Source organism: Danio rerio, chromosome 22, assembly GCF_049306965.1.
Source record: "Danio rerio strain Tuebingen ecotype United States chromosome 22, GRCz12tu, whole genome shotgun sequence".
In the NCBI taxonomy this organism is placed as follows: Eukaryota; Metazoa; Chordata; class Actinopteri; order Cypriniformes; family Danionidae; genus Danio; species Danio rerio.
Genome location: NC_133197.1, coordinates 5,840,863 through 5,865,000, shown reverse-complemented (window position 1 = coordinate 5,865,000; position 24,138 = coordinate 5,840,863). Strand labels below are relative to the sequence as shown.

General features: G+C 35.2%; 3 protein-coding genes across 4 annotated transcripts in view; all 3 read left to right on the top strand.

Moving 5' to 3' along the window:
- The window catches only part of s1pr4 (sphingosine-1-phosphate receptor 4), a 525,180-nt gene that overhangs the window by 214,152 nt on the left and 286,890 nt on the right, over window positions 1-24,138 (top strand). The gene's annotated exons all lie outside the window — the stretch shown is intronic.
- Window positions 1-24,138, top strand: part of mcm2 (minichromosome maintenance complex component 2) — a 165,922-nt gene that overhangs the window by 36,715 nt on the left and 105,069 nt on the right. The gene's annotated exons all lie outside the window — the stretch shown is intronic.
- The window catches only part of podxl2 (podocalyxin-like 2), a 44,863-nt gene that overhangs the window by 12,013 nt on the left and 8,712 nt on the right, over window positions 1-24,138 (top strand). For both annotated transcript variants that reach the window (XM_073937070.1, XM_687115.9), the window contains exons 3-5: window positions 6,185-6,442; window positions 15,984-16,154; window positions 20,180-20,793. In XM_073937070.1, the coding sequence (XP_073793171.1) occupies window positions 6,185-6,442; window positions 15,984-16,154; window positions 20,180-20,793 (1,043 nt within the window). The remainder of the gene's footprint in view (window positions 1-6,184; window positions 6,443-15,983; window positions 16,155-20,179; window positions 20,794-24,138) is intronic.

Here is a 24,138-nt window from a genome sequence, read left to right as displayed (position 1 = left end):
AATTTTTCTTTTTGGTCTTTGGCACCAGTTTATCAGGAAGGGATTATTTTGTTCTCTTTGCGAAAACTTTATTCACATTATTCATTTGATATTACAGTTTTGCACTAATTCGTATATTTGGACAGGAAACTATTGACACGCATAGTAGGAAAAAATGATAAAACATTGTTCAAAAGATCCTATTTTGTGTTCAACAGAAGAAAGAAACTTTAGAAACATTAAGAATAAATGGAGGATGAATAAATGAGGTGATTTTAAATATTTTATTTAGGTTGGCAAGTCTTCAGCAAACACTCTAAATATTAAACAGGCGTAATTCCATTTTTATAAATTCAGACATCTGAGGACTTCTCACGTCTTTGTCCTTCAGATTCCTGCACACTTGTTTTATCTTCTTGAGTTTCACTCTTTCTTTTTTTCCCCTCAGTGCAAAGATCACGGACACACTTTGTTGCCGCAGAGCCTCGATAAACGAGATATTAGCTTTTATGATTAATGTACCATCGAATGTGTGTCCAACCTTTGAGAGCATCTCTGGGGGCGCAAGGCCAAAGAGCATTCCTCAGAGATAGATGTGTTGGAGTTTGGCTGTCAGCAGATTCGCATTTTCACTCGAGGTCAGAAGTGGCCTTGCAGAAAATCAGATTGCTCGACCATAATTAATGTGATCCGCCGCGGTTTCGACATTGATGCTTTCTGAGGACGTACAATACAGGGATGAGGCCACTGTATGAGTATGTTCATGCACTAGAGCTCATCAAGAGTAGAAATGTTCAGCAAGTATTTCCTTCTGGTCTTGTTTGACACTAGCGTAACCTAATTTTTGCTCCAAAAAGGCGCAATGAAAGTAGTCCATGTGACTTGTTGATCGCTTCCCAAAACTTTTGAAGATGTTTTGTTAAAACAGATCAATTACAAACAGCACATTTTTGTCCAAAAATGTTGATGTTTGAAATATGGCTGCACAATATATAGTTTCAGCATTGGTATCGAAATGAGCTTATTCGCAATAGTTTGGAGTTTGGATCAGAATTGATAATTTCGCAAGTGTTTTTTGAGGCTTGTGACTGTATGATGATTTTAAAAGCAAATTGTACCATTCGTAACTTTGAAAAATGAATGATGATCTGGGTTCAACGCTAAGGATTTTTTTCTACTGGCCCGATCGGACCAGTGGTTCAGATTTTTACTTGCCCTGCCAATATTGTCAGTGGCCCCACCAAAAAAAGTTAATAGCTATTTCTTAGCCACAAATAAAAAAAATGTCAATGTTTGTAAATCTAGAATTTAAATATTTTAAAAATGTTAAAGTGTTTTGCAAACAAAACTAGCAAAATGTGCAGGTATTTTATTGCAAAGCAAAGGATGACTGACCTGCCAAACTAACGGCAAACTGTACAAAACATCACTTCATTTTTTTTTAGTCGTGGTGTACCCTCATAAATCTCTGCTTTCAAGACGTTAGAGACAAATGTTTTCCTTTAGCATCATCACTTGATGTTGCCGCCATGTTGCTGTCTCTTAGCTTTACTGGTTGTTACGGGAAAAAAAAACATGCTCACAACATCCAATCAGATAAGAGGAACCGTGAAGGTAGCATTTGAAAAACACAAACGGTTTCTCTGTTCTGACTTTATTTGCACGCAATTGAAAAATAGTCACAGGCAAATTAAACTTGAGTTACAGGGCATTAGTGACCCGATCGGGCCAGTAACGATCCTGTCTACTGTCCTGAGCATCTCACACGCTGGCCCCCGGGCCATCGGGCAGTCCTTATTGTTGAGCCCTGATGATGATTAGCCAATCAGTCGACACCGACTTTCGGCCACTTTATGGGTCGTGATTTCCCACGCTTTCCTATTTCTGACTGCTTCTTTCAGTTGTTCCATGTTCAAGTTCGTGTCAGTCTTGATTGCGTCCAGCCATCGGGTTCTCTGTGAACTTTTCTTCTTGATCCACTGACTGCACCGAGCATTAAAGCTGTTTCCATGGAGTTGGCTCACATGATATGACCAAAGAACGAGAGCCGCTGCTTGGTGATTTTGCCCTCTAGCGATACATTTTGTTTGACACGCTCCAGGATCGTTATGTTTGTGGTCCTCGCCGTCTATGGTATGCGCGTCACTCGCCTCCAGCACCACAATTCGAAAGCATCGATCTTCCTTCTGTCTTTCTTCTTGAGTGTCCAGCTCTCACAGGCATACATGAAGATTGGGAAAACGATGGCATTGATTATTCTGATCTTTGTTTTAATGCTGATGTCCTTGCTTTTCCATACCTTCTCCATTCCGTGCATTGCACTGCCGCAAAGTGCGATTCCTCATCTGATCTCCGGCCCTGACTGGCCATTGTGGTCGATCTTGGACCCGAGGAAGATGAAGTCTTGGACTGATTTGATTTCCTCATTGTCAATTGTTATGTGGACTGTACCATTCCATGCTGTTGTCATTACCTTCGTTTTCTTGATATTGAGGTACAGTCCAATGTGTTCACTTTCTTCTTTCACTCTTCGGACCAGATATTCGAGGTCCTTTTCACTTTCTGCAATCAGGGATGTATTATCGGCGTAACAAAGGTTGTTGATGTTTCTCCCGCCGATCTTCACTCCGATTGGCGACTCGTCCAGATTGCATAGCCTCATGACCCCTTCAGCATACAGATTGAACAGGGTAGGCGATAAAATGCATCCTTGTCGAACACCTCAATCCCAAACCAGTCAGTGTTGCCAAATGCTGTCCTGAACGTGGCCTTTTGATTCTCATCGAGTGATCATGTCAGATCTATTAAATGCTGCGGGATGCCCATCTGCTTCAGACTTTTCCATAGCTTGCCATGATTGACGCAGTCGAAAGCCTTGCTGTAGTGAATAGATTCATTTTATTGACTTCAACGAAGACTGTACAGTGGTCACGGGAGTTACGTTCTAAAAATAGCCCGCACTAGTAGAAATCCACGAAGTAGTCCGCTGAATTTTTTACAATTATTATAGATGTTTTAAGGCTGTAAAATACTACACACTTTAAGCACTTTTCTCGGAAAGTCATTAACATTTTCACACTTTTCTCTCATGTTTAAAACTCAAAGTTCAAACCTTCATAGAAAAATACGTCCAATATTCAAAAACCATTTGATCTTCATTTATTCCCTCTGTAATGGCACTCTAGAGCTGCATAACTTCTTACTTTTTTTAGCGTGTCCAGAAGTCAAACTTTTTGTGCGATGGTTAGCATCTTCCTCCTAAAAAATAAAGCGGACGACTTTGCGGATTTAACCTATTGTGGGTTGTTTTTACAACGTAACTGCAATTAAAGAGGGACTACTGTATACCTGCTGCTTTTGAACATTAAGAATGATTTTCAGAACTCTATTTTTATTGTTAAAGTTATAGTGCTTGTTGTGAACGGTCCTTGACTCTAAATTGTTGAATCAGCCAATCACTGATGTGCAATTTGTGTATATATATATATATATATATATATACATACATGCACATGCATATATATATATATATATATATATATATATATACATGCATATATATAAATTTTTTTTTTTTTTTGCATCACATTAGAATACAAAAAAAGATCTGGGATCTAAATCAGAAGAAAGCGGCATAACTACACAAGTTTTCAGATGGATGTTCAACATCAAATATCATATAATTTATATTGTCAGACAGCTAAAACATTTCACAAAATGTGTTAAATTAGCTGCACAATGGGATTGGCATGCTGAAAATCCTTTAAAATTGACAGAAATATTTGACATTTATTGTGATAATTATCGACATTGACTAAAATGAAAAAAGTCGCCCAGCCCTAGCTTCTAATCTCAACAGGGTTACTAAGTAAATGCCAATTGGTTATTCAGGACTTAGCTCTCCAGCTGCCATCTAATTTCTGGCTTGAGTTCACTGCGCATCTTGAGTCTCTAAAACCGCTGGAAGGTTTCCAAAAAGGCGAAGTTGATCGATTCATAAATTGGAGCAGGAAGTGCCCAGTTGTTCCACCCCGTTAATTACCACTTGCTAAATATAATACCAGAGTCGCGGAGACGTCAGCCTGCTGGTCTCCTTAATTAAACCCAAGCCTCGCTAGAGAATATATTTCATTAAACAGCTCCATGAATTAAAAACTAAAGCCGTGTCAAACTTAGAGAACTGTGTAATTGGTTTTGAGACTCCATCTTGGCTCTGGCAGAAGGTTAGTTGCAGAATCCAGTCCAGTTGTTCCTTTCTTTAGCTGCCCAGTGTTAAGAAGCGATGCTAATCCTGCCGTGACCGGGTTGGAGACGGAAGATAAGAGCGGCTGGTTTGAGAGACAACGCTAAGCTGTCATGATACCAAGCCATCTGCGGGTGAAGCCCATCAGGGGCAAGGATTCGAGAAGTTTCCAGTCAGCGTTTGATGGATCTATGCAGCCTTGAAACCATCTGTCAGCGTTGAAGCTATTAAAGGGAGAGTTCTGTGAGAGTGCAAATTATCATATGCATATGATACAAAATACAAATAAAAAAAATGATATGATCATATGATTATCAGATGCATATGATCTTGAGTGCTCAAGATACAATCAAGAAATACTCCAAACTCTTGTGTGTTTTGTAATTTTAATAAAATAACAATCTTTTAAAGAAATATACTCGCATTGAGGAAAGTCTGGGAATTATAGTTTCATAGATTTTACTTTAACAAAGTTAATATAGGACAATTTATGTATTTTCACCCCACTGAATATGTTGTTTTGAAGGACACATCTTAAGTAAATTCATATTTTTGCTATCAGAAAGTAATTTTTTATTAGCAGGAAGTTGCTAGGCAACAGAGGGATGCATATAAGTCATGGAAATAAGTAGCACAAAGTTAACACCTGAAATCAATTTGAGAGCAATGGAAAGTCAAGATAGAAAAACTCAGAACTCTTGTGTGTTTTGTAATTTTAATAAAATAACAATGTTTTAAAGAAGTATACTCATATTTAGGAAAGTCTGGGTATTATGGTTTTATCCATTTTACTTTAACAAAGTGAATAAGTGACAATTTAAGTACTCAATGTCCTCCTTGGCAGTTCTAGTGTTAAAATATCTTTATTTCTGTTTGCAGAAGACTAAAAAATCAAAGATTTTAAACAAATGGTGGGTAAGTTCTGACAGAAGTGACATTTTTGGGTGAACTGTGTCTTTTACAAATTTATCTTGTTTAAAAAGTCCCTATTATGGGTTTTTGAAAATTACCTTCCATACAGTGTGCACCCACTTTAAGTGAATAACAACATTCAGCTCGCGTTTAAAAATGAAAGTGCAACATTTTTAAAAATATAGACTCAGAATCGAACAAATGATTCTCCGTTCATCTGGATCTTTTGCCTGTTTGTATCGACGTCGACACAAAATACCAAATATGAAGGGCGGGATCTGGTAAAACGTGAACGTGCCTTTCCCTTCAAGCGCTAGCAGAGTGTGGGTGTGGGACTGATCATGACCGAAGATGAGTGAACAATAATGAGTGAACGTTCTGGTGATAATGCTATAATGAAGCCTACAACAGGGGATTCATCTGCTGTTTGTTAAAGTAAGGATCAGAAAAGACTATTGATGTGTGGGTCATTGTCAGAACTTTATCAGTACACAGTTTATAGATCAGTTCCTCAATTTTACAGGTGTAAGTAAGTGCGACTGAAATGGCTGCCGCCTTGTTTTCTCTATCTTGCAAAATATGTATTTAATTGTGTTCTGTTACTTGTAACGCTCCACACGGCTTGTACTGTATCTGGTTGACTCTTTATATTCTCATATCGCGTCTAAAGCCACTTTGAAAATGCGACGTGCTGCTTTGTTTACGGATTTAAATGAATCTGTGAACTTGCGATCTTCTGCGGTTTATCTTCTGCGGTCTGGCTACTTCAATAATCTTGATAAGCCATGGTGGGTGTTTCTCTCTGTCTTGCGCTGAACACAATCGATCAATCACAACACTGGATCATCAAGATTAGCATCGTGCTAAGCAGGGGTTTGGGAACAAATAAATCACTAAACAAATCATATGGGACTTGCTGGTATAATTATGTAAAAATAAACGCACATTATAAGACGATGAAAGTGTTTTTTGACCTTTTTAATTGCATAATAGTGGCTCTTTAATTGTTGGCTTGGTTCTTACCAACTTAGTTTTTTCTCTTTTATTCAGGTTCAACTCTGCTAGTTCTGGTGTGTGCTGAAGGTTTAAGTGCCGGTCCAGCACTCCTTCCCAACCCTCTCCACTCTCACGGGCCAGTTCTGGATGTTCCCATAGGCTTTGAGGAACACGAGGATGTGCCACGGGATCGAAAATCCGGATTCATGGAGAGTTCCCAGGAGAGCTCCGGGTTCTTCAATGAAGACAGCGAGGACGGCAAGAATGCTAATGCCGAGACCAAAAACAGTGCTGACCCCAGTGCTGAAAATGGTGAGTACAAGCAAGTATTCCAGATGTGACTCATTTTAGAATGCTTTCAAAAGAATCAGCATTCCATTATTTTTTTGTCTGATGTCATAAATCTCATTTGTCAATCTCGGTTGTAAACGTTTGATATTACAAGGTTTTGACTTTTATTCAATTTTTTTTGAAATTTGGTTTCTAACTTATTTCTAATAACTGATTTCTTTTATTTTTTTTTTGCCATGATGACAGTAGATAATATTTGACTAGATCATTTTCAAGATACTAGTATTCACCTCAGTCAACAACGATTATTTGACTTTATTCAATTTAGTTGCATAGTTTCAGTAATTGCTCTCATTTAGACTTGCAAATATTAAATTATTCTATATATCATAATAATGAACATGGAAAATGTTGATATTGTAGGCGTTTCAAAAGAGTGCTTTTATACGAATATTCCTATTGCATTTCCAGTCACCAACAGCTAAATTAATTTGGTAAAAAACAAATTAGCTTATTATTTTAGATATTTCTCGTTAGTCTGGCCTACGACATGCTGAAGTATTGATAAATTAAATTTTTGTGACTATTTTTAGCGCAATTGTACATTAACGGCACTATAAAGCTTCAATAGTTATCGCTAAGCTAACAATGTAAGCAACTACAAATGCTGACTTAATCTTAGCTAATGTTTTTATTTAATACCTAATAACATGTTACAATCATAATCACAATTTAATTATGAATTAAAGTTTCTACTAAATGAAGATAAAAACTAATAAAATTCAGTTGTATTTTTAAAACTAACATTAACATTGTAACCAATCTTTGTCTCACTGTTGATTTGACACAGTACTTTATAATCCTTTTGCAGTTTAATTTCGTTAAAACGTTTGTTTACTCTAAACATGCATTTTTATGAAATTTTTAAGCAATACACATAGTGGTTATAATACCAGTTAACATAACTTAGCTTACGTCAAAAAGTGAGATAATAACTTTATTTCAAATGTAAGAAATTTAATAAATTAACAAGTAAATACAATTGTTCGGCAAAGCACATAATACAACTCGACACAAAACAAATTAGCTTAATAGTTCAAACATTTTCATGTTAATCTGGCCTAAGACGTTTTGTGACTTTTTAGCGCAATTGTACGTTATTGCCACAATAAAGTTTAAATAGTTATCTTTAAAGGGCCATGAAACCCCCTCGTTTCAGCAGGGTGTTTTCACACCTCCACTTTGGAAAAAGTCAGAAAAGTGGGCGTGTCCAGCTCTGTTTAGGGGGGAGTGTCGGAGGAACTAAAGTGGGATGGTGTGGGAGTGTCTATTTGTGCACGCGCGAGTTTCAGAGTCAAAATACACACCCACAGCGGACAATGTGACTGTGTTTACATGGACATCTGTAGTCGAATTATTTGCCAAATTATTAAAAGTTGGACTTTAACTGCAGTTTGGCTCTTTCATTCAGGGAATTCATTCATGCCTCTCGCGACAAACGAGATATTTGATTCAAGGAACTGCTGCAAGCGTGTATTTTTCATGCAATGTTTGATACCGCACGGCGAATGAGAGAGAAAAAAACTCCGCATTTCCCGGAAACTTAGATGCACACGGCAGGTAGCATCAGAAAGCCGCGTGTGTTATTCCGGTCACAAAATGCGGTGCTTACATTTCTGCACTCAGTGCAATAGTAACTTAATTCGATACGAACAAACTAAATAAACAAAGAGCACTGGTCGCTCACTTACCAAATCTGTAGAGACAGGACAATCACCAGCAACTAGAGCCGCGTCTTTATGGAGAGAATACTACAAACGAATCCAGATTTCAGCGTTTGCAGATGAGAACAGCTCTCAGGTAAACAATAATCCTCAGACACGTAAGTTATTGTTGTCGAGCGTCGCGTACACTGTTAATCCACACGTGAGACTGAGCTCTCACAGAGAGAAAATGAAAACGAAACTTAACGGCAGCAAACTATAAAAGCAACACTTCACGCTTGTTTTGCCAACACAACGTGGCGTCTTTGTGGCGTAAACACGGTGACACTAATGAATATTAATGAAGTTCCACAATAGAGCGAGCTGATTGGTTTGAACCAAGCCTTACTCATGCATTAATGTATCACACTGTAAGACGTAATAAGACTCACTCAGGCACAGACGCCCAGTCTGCACGCTGGAATACAACGCTATTATGTCATGGCCGTGACGCAGCTTCAAAAATTCGTTTCAAACAGGAAGTACAAATTTGCTTGAAATAACGCAAAAACAACCAATTTACACTTTTTAGTGAAATATAGGTGTCCTAATAGTGTTTTTAGCAGTGTGGGACACATATACGACTGTCAACAGCTCAAAAAATGTGTTTTGGTGTTTCGTGACCCTTTAAGATCTCAATGAAAACAACTAAAAAAGTTTTAATTAATCTTAGCCAATGCTCTTTTCTTATTTAATACCTAATAATGTTTTAAAATCGTAATCATAATTTAATTATAAACCTTGAAGTTTTTATTAAACACATTTAAAAATGAATAAAATTCAGTTGTACTTTTACAACTTACATTGATACAACTCTACCCGAAAAAAATTACCATTATAGTTCAAACATTTTCACGTTAATCTGGCCTTTGTTGTGCTGAAATATTGATTTTATATTTTGTGACTATTTTTAGCACAATTAATGGTTAACGCCACTAGCTTCAATAGTTATCGTTAAGCTAACGATGAAAAAAATCAAAAACAACTGATTAATCTTAGCTAATGTTCCTTATTTATTACCTAATAACGTGTAAAAATTGTAGTCACAATTTTATTATGAATCGTACAGTTTTACGTAAAGTTAAATTGTATCGAATTGTAAAGTTAAAAACAAATCAAATTCTGTTGTATTTTCAAACTAACATTAACATCAGAACTGTAATCTTTATCTCACTGTTGATTTTACACTTTGATGCTTTTGCAAATTAATTTTGTTGAAACGTTTGTTTACTCTAAACATGCAATATTATATGAGTTAATGTAACTTACTTAGCTTTCGTCAATATTGCAATAATACCTTCAGACTTCATTTTGAACATGTAAAATATAAAAATGAACAAGTGAATACAATTGTTAAGCAAAGCAAGGAATACAACTCGATACAATACCAAATACCTTAATAGTTCAAACATTTTGACGTTAGTCTGGCCTATGACATGCTGAAATATGGATCTGAAGTTATGTGCTTATTTTTAGCGCAATTGTATGTTAGCGTGCATAATAGCTTAAATAGTTATCGCTAAGCTCTCGATGAAAACTACAAAAGTTTTATTTAATTTTAGCTAATATTCTTATTACATACCTAATAATGTGTTAAAATCATAGTCGTAATTTAATTATAAATTGTTAAGTTTATTAAGCTAAGTTAAACTAATATTAACATAGTAGCTGTAATCTTTATCTCACTGTTTCACTTTAGAATCCTTTTGCTGTTTAATGTCTTTGAAACGTTTGTTTACTCTACCCATGCATTTTCATAAAATTTTTATGCAATACACAGAATTTTAGGTTACTATACCAGTTAACGTAACTTAGCTTATGTCATATTGCGATAATACCATATATTATCATAAAATCTTCGGCAATTAATCGCAATTTTGATACCACCATAAGCTCTTGCTCTAATTATTTGCTGCACCTGTGAATTGTGAACAAACACTCTGTATTTTTCTCTCCTCATATGCCGACAGATTGACATTGGGCTCTGTGTGACTCAGCCTGGAGACAGTTATTTAACTCTCAGAAATGACTTGATTGTGAAAGTGGCTGTTAGAGGTGTAAAGTGGTGTGAATAACAGCTTTTAGGACTCATTATCGTGCGTCATTTCCTCAACACCTGCCGTCCCCTCCTGATGTTTTTTTACCTTATTTTTGTTGATTCGTTTTTGCCGGCTTTAATAATCTCATTGACGTTTTTTCAATCCATCCTCCATTTGTGTTTCGCCGTAGAGAGATGCGACACAATGCATCCGCTTCATTCACAGCGCCTGGGAATTAATGTGCCCTTATTTTTAGTTCACCTGCTAGCTCGCTAACGGTGCTTCCACCGCAGTGGCCTGTTTCCTGTGTGTGTGTAAGACAGAAGGACAGAGTCCAGTGATTTTCTGCTGTGTGAAATGGAGATTTTCTCTCGAGTTAGCTGGCACTGTATGCTAACTGAGACATCTAAATAAAGACGTTAAACTGAAGCATTAAACTCCTCCTGCAGCATCTGTTCTCCATCCAGACACGAGTAATTCCACAAAACTGATAATCATATTTATTAATACACAAAGCTAGAGTTACTGTAAAAACAGACACATCTATCTATCTATCTATCTATCTATCTATCTATCTATCTATCTATCTATCTATCTATCTATCTATCTATCTATCTATCTATCTATCTATCTATCTATCAATCTATCTATCTTGTCTGTCTGTCTGTCTGTCTGTCTGTCTGTCTGTCTGTCTGTCTCTGTTCATCCATCCTTCCAGTAATTTTATCCATCTATTTGTCTATCACTGTTTTATCCATCCATATTTTTGTTCATCCATCCATCCATCCATCCATCCATCCAGTAATTGTACCTATCATTTTGCTATTTCCATCAATCCATTTTTTCATCCATCCATCCATTCATCCAGTAATTTTCTGTCTATCATTTTGTTTCATCCATCCATCTATTCATCCATCTATCTGTCTGTCTGTCTCTCCATCCATCTATTATCCTTTTGCTCATCTATCCATCTATACATAGGTTTCATCCATATGCAGTCTATTCATCCATCCATCATCCATCCATCCTTTTGTTTATCCATCCGTCCATCATCTATCCATACTTGTATTTATCCTTCCATCATCCATCCTTTTGTTTATCCATCCATCCATCCATCATTTATCCTTTTGGTTATCCATCCATCCATCCTTTTGTTAGTTCATCCATTCATCCATCCTTTTTTAATCCATCCATCATCTATCCATCCTTTTATTTATCCTTCCATCATCCATCCTTTTGTTCATTCATTTATTAATTCATTCATCCCTTTTTGTTTATCCATCCATCCATCATTTATCCATCTTTTTGTTCATTCATCTATTCATCCATTCTTTTGTTTTTCCATCCTTTTTTTATTCATCCATCCATCGATCCTTTTTTTTACCCTTCCATCCATCATCCATCTGTTATTCTGTTATCCATACATTCATCCATCCTTTTGTTTATCCATTCTTCATCCATCCATCCGTTTGTTCATTCATCCATTCATTCATCCATTTATTTATCTTTCCATCATCCATCCATCCGTTTGTTCTTTCATCCATTCATTTATTCTTTTGTTTATCCATCCATACATCATCCATCCATTCTTTTATCCATGCATCATCCATCTTTTTGTTCATTCATCCATTCATCCATCTTTATCAATCCATTCATCATCCATTGATTCTTTTGTTTATCAATCTATCATCCATCGATCCTTTTGTTCATTCATCCGTCCATCGATCCTTTTGTTTACCCTTCCATCCATTATCCATCCATACTTTTGTTTATTCATTTATTCATCCATCTTTTAGGTCATTCATCCATTCATCTGTTCTTTTGTTTATCCATCCATCATCCACCCATCCGTTTGTACATCTATCCATTTATTTAATTTCACCCATCCATCAATTCATTCTTTTGTTTATTCATTCTTCCTTCCATCCACCCACCTATCCATCTATCTATGCAGTATTTTTATCCATCCATTTATCCATCTTTTTGGTTATCCATCCATCCTTTTGTTTATTAATCCATCCATCCTTTTGTTTACACTTCCAGCCATCAATAATCGGTACTTTTGTTTATTCATCCATCATTCATCCATCCTTTTGTTTAATAATCTGTCCATCATTCATCCATTGTTTTGTTTATTAATCCACCCATCATCCATCCATCCTTTTCTTTATCCATCCATCCATCCTTTTCTTTATCCATCCATCCATCCATCCATCCATCCATTTGTTTAATCATCCATGCATCATCCATCCATCCATCCATCCATCCATCCATCCTTTTGTTTACCCTTCCATCCATCATCAATTTGTCCTTTTGTTTATCTATTTATTCATTCCTACTTTTGTTTATTCATATATTTATCCATCCTATTGTTGTTCCTTCCATCCATCATCCATCCGTCTTTTTGTTTATCTATACATTAATCCTTCCTTTTGTTTATCCATTCTTCATCCACGCATCCTTTTGTATATCTATCCAACCATCATCCATCCATCCTTTCGTATTTCTATTCATCTATCATCCATCCATCCATCCTTTTGTATATCCATCCATCTAATTTCTTCTGTCCATCAATCCATCCTTTTATCCATCCATTCATTCATCTATCTATCCATCCATCCACCCACCTATCCATCCATCTATGCAGTAATGTTATCCATTCATCTATCCATCTTTTTGGTTGTTGATCCATTTTTCCATCCATCCATCCATCCATCCATCCATCCATCCATACTTTCTTTTACCCATTCATACATCCATCCTTTTGTTTATCCATTCATTAATATATCTATTCTTTTGTATATCCATCCATCCTTTTTTCCCTCTCACTCTCTCATCCTTTTGTTTATTCATCCATCCAGCTGCTCACCTATCCGTGAGCAGATAGATGGATGGATAAACATTCATCATCTACATTCATTCATCTATCTTTTTTTTTATCCATCCATCTTTTTGTTTGTCTCTCTCTCTATCTATATGCGGGTCTTTGTAATAATGGTAACGCAAAACCCAAAAGCCACTGCAAACTCTCTAGCAAATGCATAGCAACACTTTAGAGAGCAGAATTTTGCATTTGCATTTTCTTTCAAACATTTTTGAAAGTTTTCACTTGTCCACTGAATGGACCGATCCGAAAACACCAACCGGATTCTGTCCTAAATAAGTGAGGATAAAGTTTGTGAAAAGGCTCAGTAAATCACGTCAGCGGTTTTCATATGGAAGACGAGTGAATTTACGGCACAGCAGTAAATCTGAGCGTGAACACAAAACACCGTCACACTCGAGTGCCGCTGAATGACAAACACACTGCTGTGTCACACCGCAGACAGCCCTGACTGATGCACCATATGGAGAGACAGGTGGACAGAGCTGCGACTGACTGAGTGTGTGCGTGTGTGATGACATGTCCAGGTGTGTTCTCCTCACCTGGCTTTGCCTGTGCCTCAGGAGGGAACTGACCTATTTATCAGTCTAGAAAATAGATCTATGTCTGTCTATCTATCTATCTATCTATCTATCTATCTATCTATCTATCTATCTATCTATCTATCTATCTATCTATCTATCTATCTATCTATCTATCTATCTATCTATCTATCTATCTATCTATCTATCTATCTATCTATCTATCCATCCATCCGTCCGTCTGTCTGTCTGTCCATCTTTTTGTTCATCCATCCATTAATCCAGTAATTGTATCTATCATTTTGTTATATCCATCTATACATATTTTCATTCATCCACCCATCCATCTTTTTGTTCATCCATCCATCCACTAGTCCAGTAATTGTATCAATCATTTTGGTAATCCATCCATCTTTTCATTCATCCATCCATCCGTCGAGTAATTCTTTCTATTATTTAGTTCCATCCATCCATCCCTCCATCCATCATCCATGAATGCATCCATCATTTTGTTTTATCTGTCTCTCTGTCTGTCCATCCATCCTGTAATTTTATCTGTTTATCATTTTGTTTCATCCATCCATCCATCCATAATTTTGTTTTATCCATCCATCTTTATATTCATCCATCCATCCAGTTATTTTATCTGTGTATTTGTCTATGTCTTTGTTTTATCCATCAATCCATCTTTTTGTTCAACCATCCATTCATTCATCCAGTAATTTTATCTGTCTCTCAATACGCTTTATCTATGCATTCATCATTGTTTTATCTATCTATCTATCTATCTATCTATCTATCTATCTATCTATCTATCTATCTATCTATCTATCTATCTATCTATCTATCTATCTATCTATCTATCCATCCATCCATCCATCCATCCATCCATCCATCCATCCATCCATCCATCCATCCATCCATCCATCCATCCATCCATCCATCCATCCATCCATCCATCCATCCATCCATCCATCCATCCATCCATCCATCCATCCATCCATCCATCCATCCATCCATCCATCCATCCATCCATCCATCCATCCAGTAATTTTATCTGTCTATCATTTTGTTGTATCTATCTATCTGTCCGTCCATCTGTCCGTCCAGTAATTATCTGTCTATCATTTTGTTTTATCTATCCACCCATCCATCCATTTTTATTCATCCATCCAGTGATTTTGTATATTACTTTTTTATCCATCCTTCCAGTAATTTTATTTGTCTTTGTCTATATTTTTGTTTTATCCATCCATCCATTCATCCATCTGTAATTATATCTCTTTTTGTCCATCATTTTGTTTTATATATCTATCCATCCATCATTTTGTTTTATCTATCTCTGTCCGTCTGTCCATCCAGTAATTGTATCTGTCTAGCATTTTGTTTTATCCATCCATCCATCCATCCATCCATAATTTTGTTTTATCCATCCATCTTTATATTTATCCATCCATCCAGTAATTTTATCTGTCTATTTGTCTATCTCTTTGTTTTATCCATCAATCCATCTTTTTTGTTTATCCATTCATTCATTCATCCAGTAATTTGATCTGTCTATATCTCTCATTTTGTTTTATCCATCTATCCATCCATCCATCCATCCATCATTGTTTTATCTATTTATCTATCTATCCATCCATCCATCCATCCATCTTTTTATTCATCAATCCATTCAGTTGTTTTATCTGTCTTATCATTTTGTTGTATCTATCCGTCTGTCCGTCCATCCATCCAGTAATTTTATCTTCTATCATTTAGTTTTATCCATCCATCAGTCATTTTGTTATCTATCCACCCATCCATACATTTTTTATTCATCCATCCAGTAATTTTGTCTATTATTTTTTATCCATCCTTCCAGTAATTTAATGTGTCTATTTGTCTATTCTGTCTATTCTTTTTGTCTATTCTAATTGTTTTATCCATCCATCCATTTTTTTGTTCCTCCATTCATCCAGTAAGTGTATCTGTCTATTTGTCCATCGTTTTGTTTATTCTATCCATCCATCATTTTGTTTTTTCTTTCTATCCATCCATCCATCCATCTTTTTATTCATACAGTACATCCATCCGGTAATTTTATCTGTCTATTATTTTGTTTTATCCATCTATCTGTCCATCCAGTATTTTTTTCTGTCTGCTCACAGGAGTGTTCAATCCTCTGTCATTTCACACATCCTCCACCTGTCTTTAATTAGTGTGAAGTCCTCCAGCAACCTGATGCTTTTCATCCCAAGTCAATAACAGTTCAGTAATTGAACAGAGAGCGGAACAAGTCCTCTGCTTCTCCAGAAATCATTTGCATTAGTTCTCTGCTTTCAGTGATGGAACTATGTGTTTTTACATTCTCAGAGCGCTGTCTGATGCCCAAGAAGGTTGGACCTTGTCGTGGGGCGATCCCTCGCTGGCACTTTAACCCTGTCACCAAGAAGTGTGAAAACTTCATATTCGGGGGCTGCAAAGAGAACCACAATAACTTCCTGACACTGGAGGAGTGCTCCAAAGCTTGCCACACAGTCTTGGGTACATTGTTTTTTTATTACATCAGGTTTGCTTAACAATATTTGGATGTATGGTCTCTCTCCTACTGACACTAGACAACATCATAGAATGTATGTAAATGCTAACAATACATGCCCACTCTAATGATGCCCTGTTACCTCTATTAACTGGGAAAAAAATTGGATTTCGGTCAATAAACGTTAAAATTATCGGTATCACATCTAGGATAAGAAGGAATATAGGTAGATTTCTATAACACCCTGGATAAGTGTCTGCTAAATGAGTAAATGTAATGTAAATGTAAAGTTAAAATATACCACACAAACATAATAAACAAAACAGAACAATTCGGAAATAGTTTACTTAAATATTACGGTTATCGGTATTGCATCAATCATAAAAATGTTGTATCAGTCAAATTATTTAACCTTCAGTGCTATGTATATGCTCGCTACAAACTAAAAATGAGTTGGTAAATATCGGTCACTTAAATATTAAAATTATCTGTATCAGATCAGTCATAAAAATATAATATCGGTTAATTTCTGTAACCGTCAATGACATAAACTACTCTAATTTCATACCACAATAACACCATAAGCAGAAAAGAAGTCATTGGATATCGGTCACTTAAATATTAAAATTATCGGTATCAGATCTGTCATAAAAATATAATATCGGTCAAATTCTGTAAACATCAATGTTTAATGCTACTCTAATTGTACGACACTAAAACCACAAACAAAATAAGTTAGAAGATATCGGTCACTTAAATATTTAAATTTTCGGTATCAGATCAGTCATAAAAATATATCAGTAAACTCCTGTAAACGTCAATGATATAAACTGCTCTAATTTTATACCACAATATCACCATAAACAAAAAATAAGTTATCAGATATCAGTCACTTAAATATTCAATATCGGTATCAGATAAAATAAAATCTAATAAAATAAAAATCTTGTCAAATTCTGTAAATTTCAATGTTATAGCTACTCTAATTATACCACACTAACACCATAAATAAAAGCAAGTTATCGGATATCAGTCACTTAAATATTCAATATCGGTATCAGATCAGTCATAAACAAAAAAAAAATCTGTCAAATTCTGTAAATTTCAATGTTATAGCTACTCTAATTATACCACACTAACACCATAAATAAAAACAAGTTATCGGATATCGGTTATGTAAATATTAAAGTTATCAGTATGCTATCCGTCATCAGATATCACTGAAATGTTATTCAAAGTTATAAGTTATAAAAACAATATCTGTTAAGTTCTGTAAAGTTCAATGCTATATGCTACTTTAATTATACCACAGTAAAACCATAAACAGAAATAAGTTATTGGATATCTTTCACTTAAACATTACAATTATCGGTATTGCATCATAAAAATATAATCATGGTCAAATTCTTCAACCTTTAATGCTATATGCTACTCTAATTATATCACACTAAAACCATGAGCAGAAGTTATTAAATATTGGTCACTTTCGTATAAAAATTATCGGTCATAAAAATATATCGGTCAATATCTGTATCCATCAATGATAGAAGCTACTATACCACAAGAACACCAGTAACAGAAAATAAATATCAGATATTGGTCACTTAATATAATATTAATATAATAACCACCAATTTTTGTAACTTTCAATGATATGAACTACGTTTTTATACCAGAAAACACCATAAACAGAAAATAGATGTCGGAAATCGGTCACTTAAAGAATACCATTGTAAGTATAACATCACTCATAAAATAACATAATCAGCAAATCCTATCATCAAAGTGTAAAAATAAAATATTTTAGGGTCACAGAGAAAACCACAATAACTTCCTGACACTGTAGGAGTGTGCAAAAGCTTACGGCACAGTCTCTAGAACATCGCCTTTATTATTACATCCAGTTATGATAATTTGCTTGATACAGTGTAGATGTATGGTCTCTCTCCTGCTGACACTAGACAATAGCAGTGCTCATTACAGCTCGTCTCAGTGTGGCGGTGTGTGTGTTTCATGAATAATCAGGCTGCAATAGAGAGCTCTCGGCCCCTGATGTGTGTTGTGCCAGACGCAGGTGCAATACTGCAGTGCAGCTGCTCAGATCTGCTGTACTCAAGAAACTGAATAAGACGCTGTACTCGCGTCGCTTCTTACTACACCACATCCTACTCTTTATGCTGCCAAAACCACATTTTCCTAAGCAGTGTTTATATAATCCTCGACTTTTCATGTACCACTTCATAACAAGCTATCCTGTTAGTTCAAGCTAAATGTTTATTATGCTAACATATTATTTACACTGTGATGTAATGCTTTGGCATCATTGACAGTATTACTGCAAACATCCACCATAAAAAGTCAATATCGGTCAATATCTGTAACACCAATAGGCGATTTATGTAACCGTCAATACAGTATATATCTAATTATGCCATACAAACACCATAAGGAGAAAAAATTAAATATCGGTTCTTAAAAATGTAATAAAGTGCAGTTTATGTAAGCAGCATTACTTTACATAAGTTATGCTGTACGAACATCATAAGCAGAAAAAAAAATTGGATATCGGGTCTTAAAAGTTAAATAATAGGCAATTTATGTAACATGTAACACTATTTCACAAATTATCCCATACCTACACCATAGGAAGAAAAATAATTAAATATTGTTTTTTAAAAATGTAATAATTACTTATGTAACCATCAACACTATAAATATCACTAATTATACCGTACCAACACCATAAGCAGAAAAAAAATTGATATCGGGTCTTAAAATGCAATAATAGGTTATTTAACCATAAATACTGTATATCACTAATTATGCTGTACTGACACCATAAAAAGAAAAATAAATAAATATCGGTTCTTAATGTTATAAAATATGATTTATGTAACCAGCAGTACTATATATCTCTAATTATGCCATATAACAATTTAATATTGATCACTTAAACATTTAATTTTTTGGTATGACTGAAGTCATAAAAAATGTAATAATGGTTACATTACGGTTATATTGCTACGCTATACCAATATTATTATATTATAGAATTATAAGGTATTATAGGTTGATATCTGTAACCTTCAATACCATAGGCCACTTTAATTTTTCCATACTAACCATAAATAGAAATAGAACAAATATTGGCTGTATCGGTTTTGTACACATTAAAATTATCGGTTTTACATCGGTTTCATTAAAAAAGGATTTTCTCTAAAACTCTTTAAATTACATTCCAGTTATTATACCATACTAACACTATAAAAAGGAAAATATCGGTAATCTGTAAACGCATATTGGTACCACATGAACCATAAGTCTCGCGATGTCAGTACTACTCAATAGTTTTTGCTATTTTAATTATACCACATTAACAAAAAGGTAGTTTTTTTTTTATTTATTATTTTTTAATTTTTTTTTTACAATTATCTGTCCAGCGTCAAACATATAAAGGCAATATCGGTTGGTTGATATCTGTAAATTTCAACAGTATATGCCACTCTAATTTTACGTATTATCAACTGTAGTGCTAGTATAATATACCATAGGATTAGCATAGTTTAAAAGCGATAATTACTTTTTTTTAAGTGACCGATATTTAATATTTTTTTTATCAATTCAAGTTTATTTGTATAGCGCTTTTTTATTATTGTTTCAAAGCAGCTTTACTTAAGTGCACATTATTGCGTTACAGTCAAAATCCGAAAAGTTAAGGTTTTTAGTTAAATTAATAATTAATAGCATTTAATAGTTCACGTTTTATATATAAACATAGTTAACTTGCAGTTACTGTATATGTTATATAGGTGATGTTTATGTGTACAATAAAGTGTATTAAGCGTATGTGTTGTCCTTTTTCTGTTTATGGTGTAGTGTGGTATAATTAGAGTAGTATATAACATTTAAGTTTACAGTTGTTGAGCAACATTACATGTTTAATGACTAATATAATATTGATGATTTTCAATTTATCAAAATATGTTTTGAATTCGATCTCTGACACCATTTTTTCCTCCTTTATTCATAGATTCCAGTGCTTCATCCCCAGAACCACCATCTTTGCCTCTTTCTCTGAGCCTAAAACCAAGCGCAACCAACTCATCCTCAGTCCTCATCCCGACAGCAAAACCTGTGGATCCAGAGCAATGGGAGAGCGACTCTGAATCCAGTGGCTTCCCAATTCACTCCTCCCCCATTTCATCAAAACTAGACTCCGCCCATGCCACAGCCACACCCGCCATCTTAGGGCACACCCCAAAGAATCAGCCAGAGGCAACGGCAGGACCTGATAGACCCACACAAGCGCCGACGGCTCCTGAAATCGGACCCCTGCCCAGCCGGGAGCCCCTGCAGCCTGACGAGGCGCACCGGGATGATTCTGAAGAGGATGATGAAGAGCAGGTGGAGTTTCCTACAGAAGCAGAGGATCAGGAGGAGGATGAGTGGAGGTATCTGACACCGCTCACGACAGGGCCATCGTCAGCTCCAGCTTCAGATCTGCCACCGGTGGTTTTTACTAAAACAGCCTGGCAGGGGGCGCCGATTGCTACGACTGAGGATGAGGAGGAGGTGGAGCTTCGACATGGCGGGACCGAATATCTGACTGAAACAGAGCTTCATGACTCACAGGAGGCCGAACAGGTAATCAACGAGAGGAGATAGAAATGAATTGAGCTGTGGTTAAGTTTAAAGATTTAAGGAATTAGTAGGGCTGCACAATGTAGACCGTTTGAAAGTGAAAGTGAAAGTGGTGACATGGCAAGTATGGTGACCCGTAATTTGTGCTCCGCATTAAACCCTTTCAAGTGCGCATACACACACCCGGATCATTTTGAGGATTGTAAACAATAACAATGGTCCTAATGTATTTTCTGTTTTACTTTTTTTTTTTTAATTTCCATAGTTTTCCGAGAATCTAAAATGTCCCACACATTGATAAGTAATGCTATGGTAGCTGTTTTAGTGTTAAGTTATGATTGAATTGCCTCTTGTTAATGTTTGGCAACAAGAAGAAATGTTCATGGGCCAATGACATCACTACATTTAAATGTTCTACATCAAAAAACTATAATTTTCACAATATTATACGCTAATATTTTTATCGTAGATAGAGATGCGATGAACTAAATTTGTTTTATGTTCAAAGCATTTGTGTGTTGAATGAATAGCTTGTTTATTCAAATCTGACCACTCTCGTAAACCCTTACTATATTTAACAACATCTCCCCAGTAGTTGTTGTTCTGCTATTGGCTAAAGCTTCATATATAAATAAATATATATATATATATGTGTGTGTGTGTGTGTGTGTGTGTATGTATATATGTATGTATGCATATGTATGTATATGTGTGTAAATATATATATATATATATATATATATATATATATATATATATATATATATATATATATATATATATAGTCAGTATATATTTGTTCCGGAACCTGGTGCGTTTCCCCAGTTCGCGCGGTTCATTTGGTATATCTGAATTCAGCAATTGGGCTCGGATCTGCGCCAAAACAATCGGTCCGAGATCGCCTGAATAACGTGATCTCGATTCAAGTAAAATGAACTCTGGAGCGGATCGACTGTAGTGAGAAAGCAATACGATCTAGTGAAGTAACGAACCAGGCTATATCATAGTGTATAGTATGGATATGTAATAGCCATATATACGATTATATGAAGAGAGAATGATGAGTAGGGCGGGATGTCATCCCTACTGGTAAATCTGCGTTTCATGTTGAATATGAAAGCGAAAGCATGCTGAACTATTAACAAAAGCTGTTTATCCATTAAGAAAGTTGACTGAACTGCAGTCTTGGTTATTTCTCTCTATAATGTCAAGCCTAAAATGCAGAATTCTAGCCAAGTTTTACCTTTGATTTATATTTGATGACGATGGCTGTTGGTGTCACCATTCAAATCGAAAGCACAGCATTTCGTCTATTGCTCATTGTCATAAACTAAAATAAGGACGCATGACAGCTGAGCGGGATGTTGAAAAATAAACCCTGAAAACGAGAGTTTAGTCGTATGTGACTTGTTTTAGCTATTTTGGTCCGTTTAGAAACTTTGCCATGTAAAAAACGAACCGCACCAAGAACAAAAATAAACATTCTAACCATTTTTATGACTGTTTCGGAACAAAACAATCGATCTACAGGTATGAAAGCACTCTAAGATACTTTTGTTCAACCAGTAAGATTATTTTGACACAATCTGAAATGACTCTTATAATTAGACTAAGATAATTAGATGATGTACAAGAAGGATCATTGTAGAAAAAAAAACTCACCTTTTGTTAACGTTTGAACAAAAAAATTGTCAGAATTTGCCAGGGGTATGAATCATGCCGTGTTTGACTCAAAATATTGGTGGACATGATGAGCAATATTTTATATAAAAAAAATAGATTTTTAACTTTCCTCATCATTTCCTTATTGCTAACTAGCAAATTACTGAAAACAATTACATTGTTGCTTCAATAATCACTCTGGTAATAAGAAGGCCCAGAGAATTCCGCAGATTTTTATCCCATCATTGATTCTGTTTATTTACTTGAGTAAATGTGTGTAAATCTATATTTATACAGTTTTTAAATTAATTACAGTATAATTATTGACTGATATGAAAATGGTCCTATTATTAATTTATAATACAGTTTGTAAAGTAATATTTTCTGTCCTTTAATAGATATATTACATAGAAGACTTGCTTTGTTTACCAAATTAAGTGGGTCTAATTCATACCTGTCAACATTGGGATGTGAAAATAAGGGATATGCCCACTATAATAAGGGATACTCCCGACCCCCTACAAAAACCCCCAAATTACTAAATATGCTCATCTGGAGCTGTTTTGTTGTAAATAAACAGTTTAAAAGTCAGTAATATGTTTTATTATTATTTACAAAAGAAAAAATAAATAGTATACATTAGCAGCAAATACTTTAGCAAACAGCTCAGCTTATTAAAATAATAGCTATTATAATGAAATAGAATCAAATTTATTTAAATGTAAAAAAAACATTCTGATTAAAGAGCAACAAATGAATGATTTATTTACATTTTTTTATTTGATTACATTAAATAACAGGTGTCACTTTAAAAATGCACACATCTAACATTAAAATGAAAGCATTCGACTACTTTCCTAACGGTTTATGCTTATTTAGGACAAAATTACTTGTGTTTGACATCAACATCTTTAGATATTAATAATATTAATTATGTGTATATGTCTGTTTAAACACACACCCAAAACACAGACTTTTGCTCCGCTTCAAATCACGAGTACAGAATCTGTTTGGGAAACAGTCTATTTATCACACTGGAGCGCGTCAGCTGACAGTCACGCACCGCTATATGACTGTTTTTGATTATTGGATATGAAGGGGAGACGACACTTGTAATGAAAAGGAAGGGAATCATGCCGTTTTTATGTTTATTTCAAAGTGTTTTAATGCCCAAACAAAGCAAAAGCACAGAACGCATTTAAGAGCAAGGAGGGGCCCCTGGTGGTTCGGCGGTATGGGTTGCGTATAGGGAGGCTCGACTCTTTAATGTTTATTTGCCACCCTTCAGAGAAAAACTAAAAATAAGAGAGAAATACAGGAAAATACCTTTACCGAATCATAGTGGAAAAGAACTGTAAAATACAGGAGAATCCCGAGAAAAACAGGAAGGTTGACAGGTATGGTCTAATTGGATTTGCATTGTTGATACTCCCAAATTAATTCAGCGTAAATCTGCATATTTTTAACAAAATTCTGCGCAGAAATAGCTAAAGATGTCCGCAGATTCTGTCTGGCCCTTGTAATAAGTACGCTTTAGTACCATTTTCAACTTTTAAAAAAGTTGACGAAACAAGTTAGAATTTTTGGGGTATTTGTATTTAAATCTGTCACTTGTTTGGATGAAATATGCTGTGTCCTGACGGAAGAGATTTTATATTCAGCTCTCCTCGTATTCCTTCTGTTTGT